The 14,746-nt window shown below is 35.1% G+C and overlaps 1 protein-coding gene across 1 annotated transcript; it reads left to right on the forward strand.

Moving 5' to 3' along the window:
• Positions 1 to 4,881: 4,881 nt before the first annotated feature.
• On the forward strand, positions 4,882 to 14,431 carry LOC123535164 (uncharacterized). Its single transcript, XM_045317720.2, has 2 exons — positions 4,882 to 5,027; positions 11,560 to 14,431. Exon 2 carries the CDS (start codon positions 12,011 to 12,013, stop codon positions 12,863 to 12,865), a length of 855 nt encoding a protein of 284 aa, XP_045173655.2. The 5' UTR covers positions 4,882 to 5,027; positions 11,560 to 12,010; the 3' UTR covers positions 12,866 to 14,431.
• Positions 14,432 to 14,746: the final 315 nt, after the last annotated feature.

Consider the following 14,746-nt stretch of genomic DNA (forward strand, 5'->3'; position numbering starts at 1 on the left):
GAGGGTATTATAAAGGGGATGACAGATCAAAAAGTTATCGAGTATACATTTAAAAGGAAGAATGAAGCTGTAACGTTAGGAAAAAAGAACAGTGTGAAAGTTGACGGAGCGGAAATACATGTTGATTCACAACTTCTATTCCAACGTCTTATTGCTGTTGCTGACATAACATTAGATGAGAAGGAAGATATTTTCCAGTATGAACTTTGTGGCAACCCATCATCTCTGTTTGATTCTGCTGGACTTTTGCGCGAACCACAAAAACATTATTGGCCAAGGCTATATGGGACCATAGCAAATGTGGTACAGACATTATATCAGATGAAGCTGTTCATTATGTCTTAGATGGTGGCTCGTTAATTCAAAGAATTCCTTGGTCATGTGGATCATCGTTTGATTCAATTTGTTCAAGATATACAGATTACGTCGAGAGGAGCTATGGTAAAGCACATGTAGTGTTTGATGGCTACTGCAACGGTCAGTCAACAAAAGACGTAACTCATGAGCGAAGAACAAGAGGGGTCGTTGGAACAGAAGTAAAATTTGATGGGAAAACACCATTTAAAACAAAAAAGGAGTCAGTTTTGTCAAACAAAGAAAACAAACAAAGATTTATCAATCTTCTAACAAAGCATATGCAAGACCGGGAAATTTGTGTTTTAAACGCTGGTGGTGATGCTGATGTTCTGATAGCTGAAACAGGAGTAAAATTAGCGAAGGATTTTCCAACTGTTGTTGTTGGTGAGGACACCGATCTACTCGTTTTACTTCTTTATCATGCAAACGAATCAGACAACAGCTTGTACTTCACATCCGACTCGAAGAATTGTATGAAAAAGAAGAGAATATGGGATATAAAAGAGACAAAATGTGCATTAGGTTCAGAAACGTGCAGATTATTACCATTTGTTCATGCTTTCAGCGGGTGTGATACAACATCACGAATATATGGCATTGGTAAAGGTGCGGTGTTTAAGAAGATAGCAACAGATGCTTATTTTAGACAACAGGCACATGTTTTTGTAAATAATGGTTCATCCATGAACAGGTAGCGAAAGCCGGAGAAAATTCATTTAAGTGTTTGTACAATGGATTAATTGAAACACCACTGAACAGTTTAAGGTACAGAAAATTTATAACTAAAGCAGCTACAAGCAAATGTGTAGTTCAGGTACAGACATTACCCCCGACAGAAGCAGCCGCGAAGTACCATAGCTATAGAGTGTACCATCAAGTTCAAACGTGGATTGGCAATACAATAAACCCTCTGGAATGGGGCTGGTGTTCAACCGGTGATAAACTTGTTCCATTTAAAACACATTTGTCCGCTGCACCAGAAAGGTTGCTTAACATCATTAAATGTAATTGTAAAATCAATTGTGATACAAAAAGATGTTCTTGCAGGAAACATGGACTTTCCAGTTCTGTAGGATGTGGAGGATGTAGAGGCATCTGTTGTTCAAACAGTATGAAGGTTGACAGTGAAGAATTCGAGCATGTTGGTGTTGTTTAAGTACGCTTAACTGTTTGAAAATTATTAGCTGATACAGTTGTATTTACTTATGTGAACGTTATTTGCCAACTGTTGTAATCAAAAGAAAACGAGAACTAAATGTAGATCTAGGAATATTTTAACTTTGAGATTGAATTGAACGTGGATAATATTCCGACATACTCCTACGTGAGCCTGATATGACAGGCAGCATCACTATTTAAATGCATTGTAATTTATATATAATTCATAAAAGTTAATACATATGTACGTATTAATATATTTTTTTGACAATGGAATGTTCAGATAAGAAATTTTATACATGTTTTATCTAATTATTCTATAATACAGGCTAAGCAGGTTAGATTGTTCGGCTGCTCTTGTGTTTTCGTCACAATGATACACTGTGCATAATACATTTAAAAGCGCATAGTAAAGAACAGTGAATATACTAAGGGGTTTCCTTTATGATTATAATAATGTTACTTGAACACCGATTGCTATTGTAACATGATAAAGATGATGCGAAAATAACTATTTTTAACACTTCCCATTGTTAAGGAAATATCATATCATATGGCCCCTTTTGCTATGATGTGGTTCATCTTATAGTGATTTGTTATCTATTTAAGTACACATGCATACTTTTATGTTAAGTCTTTAATACAGCAACCTGAAACTGTTACTGATGTGCTAGTTTTACTGGGCAAATTATTTAGTGCTCTTTTAGTTGCAATGTAAATGCAAGTAGGTGGGGTATTTTGACCCCACTGGTATAAAATTTACTGGAGATAAATGTATTTCTTGTTGAAAAATATGTTATAGAAATATCAGAATAGCATAAGTATTATATAAAAATAATAAATCACACAAAAATGTTTGTTTTTCTTGTATGCTTATTATTTTGACAGTACAACTAAGAATTTATGAGAATTGTTCAAGGAATAAAGGATGCCATTAAACATGATGCATTTTCTGAGTTTCCGACAGGATTTTTTTTGAGGACTTTTTTTCTACAATACTACAATGTCTAAAGATTGTAAGGAAATGAAGAAAGTTTCTGTTGGAATTTGTTTAAAGTAGGGCCTATATTTTTGATAGAATGACTTGCCTAAACAGCGAGAGCGGACGCAATGGTCAAGTGGTAACAAGAAACCAGGGAAAATGAATTCGAAACCTGGTTCTCAAACTAAAATTACTAACATCCGGATATGAATGTCATGCATAAATGTTCTTTAACCTGGTACGCTAAAGAAAAGGGGAAGCTTTTAGATTTGTGAAAAAATTCTGTCAAAAGTCAGTTTTCTTTATTGATTAACAGTTGCACTATTGTGCTACTATACTGGAAGTATTATTTCTTATATTTAGAGGGACAGCGGTGTCATGATGACACGAGAACACGAGACTGAACAAAGATAAATAGTCATCACACGAGCCGCTATTAATGTCGAAACATTTTAGTTTATTAGTAAAGTAAATGTATTTAACAAATCTAAAAGAAGATCATTTGCAAACCAAGACTTTGTTTGACTGGGCCTCTTTGCGAGAGACAATGAAATATACTCTCTAGTTCCGGTAAATACATGTACATGTATACAGAAACACTGAAGCTAAAGGACCGAAGTAATAACAACAAAACTAGTAAGGTTGATGTGAAAAATGAAGTTCTACCTACAGAGATGCAGTAGAACAATAAAGAATTCTGACTTCCGTGTTAAATGTATTGGCGTTTGTTTTAGGTAAAAATTCATTTACGAAAGTGGTTCTCAACGGTGTATTGCGATCGATAACTCCTAACGGTGCATTTTAAAAAGTGCATTTCAACGGCATAAGGAATACCTACGTCAAACATTATTTCGGTAGCAACAGTACTCTTGTATACAGGGTGTTTAGGTACCTGAGGATGGCTGGATTACGTCGATATTGATAATGCGATGATAAAATATGTCCAATTTCACATGTCTGTTCGTCATTTGAACATCACACACCAAACTTTGTTGCGTTTTACTACGAAACCATTCGTTTTCTAGCGATATAGAATATTTCGGCGTATGGACAGATAGTGTGGATATTCCGTAATACTAGTCATTTGAGTGGAATATGCATACAATTGAAAATAGAAGGGAAAAATAAGCCTTACCTGAAAATTGTTGTCAAAATTCGCCATGTTTTTTCAAGCTTTGGCGGTCAAATACGCTCGGTCTGACGTAACAACGCGAGGGCTGTCGTTTTGCCTAACCAGTGTGTCTTAAGATATTGCTTTAAAATGATTTGACCCTAACTGACCTTGACCTTTGACCTCATGACCTGTAAATTATTAGGAGGCTAAACATCCAATAAGGCTCAAGGTCAAATAGTTCTCACGATAATTATCAGAAATGAATTTAAGAATTAGGACCTTGTGACCTTGACCTTTGACCAAGTGACCCCAAAATTAATAGGGGTCATTTACTGGTCATGATCAACCTCCCTATCAGGTTTCTTGATCCTAGGCCTAATCAAGCGTTTTCAAGTTATCATCCGGAAACCGTTTAACTGTTTCAGGTCACTGACTGTGGCCTTGACCTTTGACTTACTAATCTCAAAATCAAAAGGGGTCATCTGCTGGTCATGACTAACCTCTCTATCAAGTTTCGTGATCCTTGACCCAAGCGTTGTTAAATTATCGTCCGGAAACCGTTTAACTGCTCCGGGTCACTGTGACCTTGACCTTTGACTTACTGATTTCGAAATCAATAGGGGTCATCTGCTGGTCATGACCAACCTCCCTATCAACTTTCATTGTCCTAGGCCCAAGCGTTCTTGAGTTATCATCCGGAAACCGATTGGTCTACGGACAGACAGACCGACGGCCGACATCTGCAAAAGTCTCCGAAGGGTATTATGCCACGTGTCTACCGCGTGATATCCCAGTGAAGCAGCACTATAAAGTTTGGCATTGTGCTCACTGCTACAAGAAGACACCGTCGTTTATATGACTGAAAAAATGTTGAAAAAGACGTTAAACCCGAACACAAACAAACAAATTCTCCGAAGGGGGTCGGGGGTGGGGATAAGGTAGCAGTGGGTAGTTTCCAGCCTTAGATGCGAATTGGCCAGGGTCAAAATTTTAAAATAAATGTAAATGTCAAAATTGAAAGCCCACGATCTGTATTAGGATTATTTGTTTATTTCAGTATCCACCAGCAGTTGTAGCAGTTAACTGCTGTAACGTAACTGCTGCAACTGCCTAACCGATTAACTGATTTGTAAAAATACTCGTGAAAAATGGCAGGTGCTTGAAAATGCAGATCTCTGATTGGTCAGTTAGAACGCCTTTATGAACACACGCATGATAATGACGTGTTTGCCTTTGTTACAATCTTTGTATTTTCTGGGTGTGGGTTCAATATCCGTCAGATTTGCAGCCTGAATGACAGTTTTGTATCGTGGACATATGTACATAGAATTTCATGTTTTATGCATTAAAAAATAGTTCTTTTGTAATTGTATTTCCTGTTTCATTTCAAATGTTGATTAAAGGATAGAAAGAAAAGTAAGTTTACTATGTTTTATTTATCTGTTTAACGTGGTTTTTAAATTTAACCTTTACCCTGCTAAATTTCTGAAATGGACTGGTCTATCATTCAGTTTGGGAAGTACTATTTAATATTTGAAGGGATGTTCACTGAAAATTTACAGACTGGATAGCGAACAGTGCAGACTATGATTAGACAAGCTTACTGTCGTTGAGTGGCTGCTTTTTAATTTCTGACATTTGCAGCCAGTTTGACCGTCACAATATAAAACAAACATACAATTTCTTATATAAGAAGAATGTATATTTTAACATGTTTTCGAAAAACAATGTAACAAATCGGCTGAACATTGCTATCTGTAAACCATTTAGATTCAAGTTAAAGGCAAATATCGATGAAGTCCTTTTTTTTTTCATTTTCAACCAAATCTGAAATGTAAATGACCCTTAATCTCTAGAAAAAAGGAGGTTCGTACCCATAGACACATCCTTTTATATTTATATAGCACTAGCATTGATATTTTTACGGCGTCTCCCATCTATAAAATACGCTGTCGTTGAAAAATAAAATCTGACATATATATTTAAGAAATATGATCTGATTTTACACTGTTTTAAATAACGCTGTCTTTAAGTATAATATGTGTCTTTTACACATTACCACCGCCCCCTTTCCACCCACCCCAACAAAAAAAAGATCGAACCATGTTTTATCCGATTTTATAACTTTTACGGCCATAACACATTCTTGTCCAAAAAAAGGAAAACAAAACAAAGACAAATATCAAACAGGGAAGTCACAAAATACTAATAAACTTGACTAATATATTTTAAAATTGTCTGATTGATATGTTTTATACCTGCTGCCACTACCACGTCCATTCTTATGTCACAAAAATACATACGTAAGTTATTTTTTTTTTTTTTAAACACCTGTTTACAATTTATAATTACACAGGTGTAGGTTTTGAATTATTTTAATCTGAAATGGTTGAACATCACACGTATATCAATCCAGTAATTATTAACATATAGACAAAATAATAAGTTTAATGAATCGAAAATTATGGTATGTTTGTAAAATTTAAAAAAAAAAAAAAAAAAAGATAGTGGCAATCAGCGTGGTACAGGTATTTTGCCGTATTCAAGCAGACATTATTCATTTTTATATAACTACACATATTCCACCAATATATGAAGACTGTTTGCAAAATAAAAAATATGCAAAAGATTAAAATCGCATGATAATTTTACCTTGTAATTACAAAAAAAAATACCCGTATTAAATTCAAAACGCAGCCTTATCAGTGTTATAAACGTCTGTGTTGATTTAACGTTCCTTATTTAGAGGTAATTGGCAAGTTTTATTACAGGTCCAATAAAAAGGATTTATGCGTGATGCATACAACATTTTATTACTTCTATAAATTATCATTCAATAGGATTACAGTATAGAAATTTGTTTCATGTAAAATTATCTTGAATTGAACATGTACAATAATTTATGAAAGTAAGTTAATCACGACGACATTTATGATAACTGAAAAGATCATGAAACCAGGTAAAATTTTCACGAAAACAAAACTATATCATTAAGTTACTGAAGTAAAATTCAATTCTGTTTTAAATGCAGATATTATTTACATTGCAAAAACATTCTTGTACACAAAAAATGCTCCGGACATATTTTCCAGCTTTAATTTGATCAAGGCGGACCTTGAATTTATTTACTAAAAATGATTAAGTAAAATATATACAAAAAATTCTGTATTTTATCTTTTTACGACAGTTTGCATTTGTGATCCAAGGGTCGATAGTCGATAGGAAAGCTATCTCTTTTAATGTTTAATTGACATAATTGGCATAATTGACACTTGATATTTAAATGTATATGAAATAAGGTGAGAACAACAACATAAGAAGAAATGCGCATCTCTTTCTTTTTAGAACCGAAATATTAAAATGCAATATTTATCTTATATTGTTAATCTGAGATATTAACACAAAATGAATTACTCGCGAAGTAAAATTACATTAAATGATTAAATCATTACTTTAACCTTTTGATCACAATACCGCATGTTCACACGGCATACTATAATATCGTCTGCTCAGGACGCTACAACAACAACTGCGCGCTGAAGTTAATTTTTCTTCGAAATTAGTGGAAATAAACCGTCTGAGAACGAATCAAATTTTTATTTCACAAAAATGAAATAAATATCATTCAAAAGATAAATTCAATGAGAGTAGGAAAGTTCTTGCACCTAAGCTTTCATATCAAAGGTTTTGTACAAAAAATGCTTTGAAGAAACGCATGTATGAGATTTTTGCACATTTTATATGGAAACAAAGAAGGGAAAAAATGACGAAATGATGGCATCAAACTTCATGCGAAGAACGAATAAAAAATTAAGATAAAATTTAATTTAAAAAAAACCTTGTGATGAATCAAATGTTGAACTTTGGTAATATTTTTGCACCTAAGGTTTCTAATTTTTAGTAATTTTGTTATTAAGTAAAATGTGTACATGCCCTTCTTATTTCTATATAGAAAATCTGACCGCTATCGATTAGTGGCCGGAGGAATATTCTTCGGTATGTGTAGGCGTAGTTCGACTAGGCACGGTCGGATGTGCAGGCTGATCTTGGTCTGCAGGCTAAAGGTTAAACTTAAATTTAAGTCATACTAGCCACATTTATGAATTTGTATGACAGTCAACCTCCTCGGGGAAGTATCACCATGTTAAAGTTTGTACCCAGGGGCGTACCTGGGCATACGTCTGTGCGTACAATAGGCTTAAAATGCTAAAAATGCAATAAAATTTAAAACCTAAGGAGGTTAGGTGGCTATTTTAAAAAGTTGCATTTGAACAATATCATCTTAATGAAATTTTGAAATATTAGACTGATTAGTGTTTTTTTTTAATAATCGTGAATATAGAAAAACGTAAAAAGTAAGTGTAAATTTCCTGGAAGGATAGGGCATAGCAAACACAGCCAGAGACACAGATCGCCAAATAGGCCTGCCACGCACACGTACGCACATACTGACAGCGAGGACAAAACGAACGGATAAAGGAACACATTGGGCACTGCCCAGGAAGGGCTAGTGGCAGCATCCTATTTATATCTTTCTTCTTCCTAAATCATATACTGCTTACAAAGAAGCAATTTTACAGATGAAAGCTGGTCTTACTGACAGTGTTTTTTTCTCTGTATATCATATTTGCAGTTTGCAGTTCTCGTGATAGTCATAGTGGAATCAATATTATTGTAACCAGTAGCGCAAAAGTGAACAAACCTAAGCAATCTTCGCATTGTAGAGGATATTACATAAACAAATAAATAATGATAATAATAGCTTTGCACACGGTTCGAATATGCAATTTGTTCACAAGTGTAGCAGTTGGGTTTAGGCAGTTACCCTAACAGACACAGAGTTAGGTCCCTTTGACGTGCGTATATCATAGAATGACACAGTGTTTCAGTGACGCAAATTTTTTGAAACATAACTATGTTTCTACTGTTACTGTTGATTTGAAGTTGTTGTGTCCTGGAGTGTATTGTATAGACCAATTCACAGAACTCTGATTTTTCAACATTCTAAGTCTGGCATAATTCATTTTGTTATTTATCGTTGTATCGAAGTAATTCAAGGAAAAATCTGCGAAATAGATATCAAACATTTTAAAATCTTAGAAAAAATGATTAATGTATACTAGTACCGGCCAAGTATCGTGCCAGAGCCATCGAGCTTTTGAAGCACACACTTTCCAGGGTAAAGTTACGTAGGACTCTATACAAAAAATGGTTATATTCCTCAAAATATCAGGGGCTGCTCCAGGTGCAATTTTAGACACTTTCACGATCCCTGCCTGTAAGCATGAGCGCTGTGATAAACTATGAATTTAAAGGATTATCTTCGTTGTATGTAGTACAAATGTGACAAACAAAATATATTAACGCTGGAACATAGCAAGAGAACACATCTCTTGCCGAAATATTTTCAACAGTTTCCTAATCCGCCGGGAGATGATCTGAGACCCCCTCCCTCACCTACTTCACCCTCTCAGCATCTCTGCTTGGCTCGAAGCTATACTGCTCATATAAATCTGACGTATACAGTTCAAAATCATCCAGGTACGCCCCTGACACCTGATTTTAATGAATAGATCTTTGATTTAATAAAGGTCGGGAAGTTTTAATAAAAGGTTTATCCATGGGCTTGTAGTTGACTTCAATATGTAGTAGCATTTAGGTGGCAGGGGAGCGGTTTCGTAGTTTGGCCCCGGTCGATTTTCTGTATAAACAGGACAGGGTAGATATAAAGGCATATCTATCTTACTGGTTATTAATCATTATTAATTCTTTAATATATCTGAGGAATGAGGAACGGTTAATGATTCTACATGGCGGGTGTTTTAAAATTCCTAGCCCCGTACTTCCGGTTGAGGCTAAAACATAAACATCAGAACAAAAAGTCGGCCAGACGCTCGGCTGTCATCCATCCATTTTTTTTCAAGTGAAAATTAGGGAAATAAAGTGGTGGTTGGGAGACACATTCCACACCACCTGGGTATGCATCTATGTTCGCACTATACATATATGCTACGAAATTGGATTTAAAAATATAAAATGGATGAATGGCAGAGTTCAAAGTGAGGCCCGGTTAGGCTAATTTTGGTCTATAAAATTTGGTTATTTGGCCAAATTTCACTACATCTGGCATGGAAAGCGACAGGTGCATAGGACCGGAGATTCATCTTTATGTAGTCTATAGTATCTGCAATGGTCCATAGTAGTTTCAAAGAAAAATAAGCAAAAACGAGATTTCTATGGATATTTCAACACTGGTACCCACACGTCAATGTGGAATTCGCAAATCTGCACTCCCCTGCCACCTTAAGGAAAATAGACACATTTTTAAACCACTCAAATATTGACTTTTTGCATGTATTTAAACCCATTACGGAATGAACTGTAACCTATAGTGGTTTTTGTTCATTTCTGAGTACTAAATTCGGTCTAGCGAGTCCCAAAATGGCAATAGGTGGCCATATAAAAATGAAGCTAAGGACCCCCAGCCAGTAGGATTCATATCATAAAGCGGCCAAAAGAAGAAATTAGTGCCTATATAATGACTATTCATGCCATTTTGTTTAAAAGCAGCACATGTGTCTATATCTAGCAATGCCATTAAGCTATATAGTGGCTGGGGTGGCCCCAAAGGATGGATGGGTGGCCTTTAAGGGGTGTCACGATAGGATAAGTACGGTAATCTGCATTTGTATACCAAAATTATGTTAAAAGTGCATGGTTTTAACATTTGAAAGGCTTTAAAATGCAAATATCATGTTAAATTAACTTTAAAGGCAGTAAATCGTTTTTCGGGGTTACTTTGATTCAGAATGCAAATTTTGGCTGATTTTTGCGTGGGGGGGCGGGGTGGGCACTTTTGTTGGCTTATTCACCGGCTATCTCGTAAGGTACGGCAACACTTTTTGTTCAGTTGATATCACTATAAGTGTCTTAGGATTCAGGACAGGTTACATTTTATTTTATTTAAACATCTTAAAAACTTAAGGTGGCAGGGGAGCGGTTTCGTAGTTTGGCCCCGGTCGATTTTCTGTATAAACAGGACAGGGTAGATATAATTGCATATCTATCTTACTGGTTATTAATCATTATTAATTCTTTAATATATCTGGGGAATGAGGAACGGTTAATGATTCTACATGGCGGGTGTTTTAAAATTCCTAGCCCCGTACTTCCGGTTGAGGCTAAAACATAAACATCAGAACAAAAAGTCGGCCATACGCTCGGCTGTCATCCATCCACTTTTTTTCAAGTGAAAATTAGGGAAATAAAGTGGTGGTTGGGAGACACATTCCACACCACCTGGGTATGCATCTATGTTCGCACTATACATATATGCTACGAAATTGGATTTAAAAATATAAAATGGATGAATGGCAGAGTTCAAAGTGAGGCCCGGTTAGGCTAATTTTGGTCTATAAAATTTGGGGATTTGGCCAAATTTCACTACATCTGGCATGGAAAGCGACAGGTGCATAGGACCGGAGAGTCATCTTTATGTAGTCTATAGTATCTGCAATGGTCCATAGTAGTTTCAAAGAAAAATAAGCAAAAACGAGATTTCTATGGATATTTCAACACTGGTACCCACACGTCAATGTGGAATTCGCAAATCTGCACTCCCCTGCCACCTTAATCTTTGTAAATGCGCGCTGTAAATTTTGTATAACGTGAATTACAGCATGAGCATCGCGAACACAGGCGATAACGGCCACACTTCAAGTATCACAAAAGAAAACACCATATCGGATGAGATTTATGAATAAAATTACTTAATATAAATATACTTAAATTCATGTTGTAATAATGAAATACTTGCCATGTTTAGATGAGTCGTTTTTAAAGTCCTTGAGCCAGACGGAGATAGGTAAAGTAATTTATAACAAAAAGTGTGTATGTATGCATATCATTAATGAGGTAGAAACAGATTACGTGTTACTCATTCTTTCAGGTCTAGATGGTATTACGAGTAGTGAAGTGATTTGTCAATAAGATGGGCAGCAGTTACACAAAAGTAGAAAACCGTTATGAGAAAACGTTAAAAATCATTTTTACTCATCCTTGCGGAAGAAACAGTTTGTTTCACCTGGATACGAACTGCACTAGGATTATCAAATCAAAGAAAGGAAATGTAACAGTTAGTGTTTTTGACACCGACAACGAAACAAAGCCCTGCTCAGCTTTAACATTCGGAGCAGGTACCCATGTGTGGATAGAGAGCAACGTTTTAGACAAACCAGATATATTACGCCGTGTATGACAATCACTTTTATGGGGAATTATAATATTAAATGACTGCGATTGCGTAACCTGCAATACACATGCTGGGCAATATATGACTTTTCCGGTTCGCCGATTACCTAACTCATTCATTTGTAATACAGATGAAATAGAAACGCAAAATGCAGCTGAAGAAAGAAATACAGGATGGTGCTGGCAAATTGGTTATAAGTACAGCTTCCGGTCTGCGTGATGAAGCAGAAAAATGTACAAGAGAAATGGCTGCAGCCTTTACGAGGATGGTGAAAGACATGGAAAATGCGACATTTGAGTTAGTAACTGTCTTAGAAAACCAACCTGTTATAAGCCCACAAGCAGATACTTTATATCAGTTGATAGAAAAACAAAAACTGGCATTTGAAACTATAATTGCGAAATGCACACTGAAAGTCACTGATGGTAAATTAAGTGATTTTAATGCTCTAGACTTTTACCAACAAGACCTTGTCCTGTTGGAACTTGGAAGATACCTTAGAAAGGGAATCAAAATATTGACAACAGTTTTTAAAGCTTTAAAATGGTCTTTTAGATTTATCGTTCTCATTTTTGTATCTGTTTTCATTTACCAAATATACGAGTCTAACAATCCATGGAAAGAAGCGACAAAAAAGATTATTAATGCCGGAGTAGGATTTGTTGTTGCGGTAATAGGGTCTAAATTAGGAGCATTGATTGGTGCTATTGGAGGACCAGTCGGTGTTGTTGTTGGCTCTATTCTTGGAGGCATGCTTGGTGGAGTATTAGGTAGCTACTGTGGGAAGGGAATTTTCAAAATAGTGTGTATGATTTTCTTTCCGAAATCTACTGGTGGCCCAGGTCAGCCTCCCATTGAAGGGACAGAACATGTATATGGTCAACCGTGTATTCCAGGAGTAGGGACAGTTATGGATCAAACGAAACTACATGGCATACTAAGGACAGGTCAGCCTAAAATTACTGGTGCCGAATCAACTATAGGTTTGCCAAAACTCTGGTAGATATGAAGTAAAACGTTACAATATCTTAGTGAAGGGACCGAAAAGGAAAACATATTGACGAGTGTTAAAAATTGTAGCTGCGCTTGTAATAATATGTTGACTACATATGACTTGCAAAGTTTTTAATGTTCGATGTAATTAGTTCTGAGGATTTAGTTATTAATATGGCTAATTTTACGCTAGAAACGGCTCTTGTAATTATCAACATACTAGAGTTCGTCGTTTTAATTTTTTTTTTGTGTATACACTTCACGTTGTTTATAAATGATTTTTTTCTACAACTTGTATATTTAAATTCACCAAACTTGATACTTAGCACCCTTGTCTGGACCTCTCTTATATTAATAATTGTTTTAGCTCCGCCAAACTTTAAATGACTTCTTTGCGCGAACCGCCTAATCTCCATCAGGCTTTGTCATAATGTTGTGGACGTTATTTTCCACGGGAAGGCCACGCCAAAAATAGAATAATATAAGCGATAGTGAACTTTGTTCATAAAACTTTCAATTGAATTTTACCAAACTTTGTCAGAAGCATCCTCATAAATACATCGATTCGCTTAAAAACCTGTCATATACAATATATGTATACTTATATCGTCACATTTTTCATTGCGACTACTCATGATTATGTGGTTGATAGAGCATATATATCTGTTTCAACAGTTTAACTCCTATTATATAACAACAAATCTTGCGGAAATTGGGTATATTGAAAATGGTAAAGCTACAACATTACAATAATTGTATATATTTTGTAAACAGTACAGAAGGTAATTTTGATAACTTTTATTCTTATTGGTAGTTTTTTCACAATATACTAAATAAGAACCTAGTTTAAGTATCGTCATTAAGATTTTCTTCACTTTATATTGGATTCTTGTCAAGCTTACACAGATAACCAAAACTTTAAATCGCAACATATTAAGTGCGTTTATGTAAAAATTGCATATACTTTCGATTTATTCTACATTTCGTATTAACTATGTGTGCTTGTCCGTCTTTCAATTTGGAAAGTACCATTAACTGTTAAAAGGTGTGATTACCAAAAATATACTGACTGATAGGCATGCAGTGCAGATCATAATCAGACTACACTGGTCGCAAAGGCAGAATCAATCGTGTACAACATGATCAGGGTTAAATTTAGATATAAGTTCTTAAATATTACCTTGTCCGCTGGGCATTCTATATTTTGCTTTCTATTAAAGTTAAACATCTTAAGTGTTAACTTTTGTTGTATTTCATACTGTCGATTAATTCAATATGTTATGTACGCTAATGAGTGAGCCTTTTCCCTTATTGATACATATCATGTTTAATTTTGTATTTGAGTCACATACAATTCATGGTTGAAACGTACTTTCACGCATTTTCTGTCATGAAAAATGAAGACTATTTTGTTGCAGACAAGCTTATAGTTTGCTCTTTTTTCTAAAGCTTGAAATCAACTTTTATTTGTTGTGCGACATTTTAAAGTTACCTATCTTTCTAAAGTTTAAAATAAAATTTATTTATTGTGCGACATTTTAAAGATGATTTTAAGATTATATGTAGCTATCATGAAGAGTTTTTGTTATACTATTTACATCAATATATTTACTCGGTGTTTGATATTGTCTGGATATCCTTTTAAACAGATGTCCGCCGAGGGTTAGGGTGAAGGGTGTTGCACATTTCATCACCACTCCTAAATAAAATCGATACAACTGTTATTTTTTCTTATTCTTCAAAGTAATGCTTTATAGATGAAACAAATCATCAAATATTGGTAAAAGTGGATTAATTTTCTCCTACATGGTTTTCTAAACGCATCTAGATCTATTACGATTTTACATGCTTAATTGCCAGTGTAAGACGGGTTTTTTCTTACCCGAGGGAC

This window comes from Mercenaria mercenaria, chromosome 12 (assembly GCF_021730395.1).
Source record: "Mercenaria mercenaria strain notata chromosome 12, MADL_Memer_1, whole genome shotgun sequence".
NCBI classification, from domain to species: Eukaryota; Metazoa; Mollusca; class Bivalvia; order Venerida; family Veneridae; genus Mercenaria; species Mercenaria mercenaria.

Coding starts and splice junctions, on each gene's coding strand:
- LOC123535164 (XM_045317720.2), top strand. CDS start 12,011: ATGCAGCTGAAGAAAGAAATACAGGATGGTGCTGGCAAATTGGTTATA.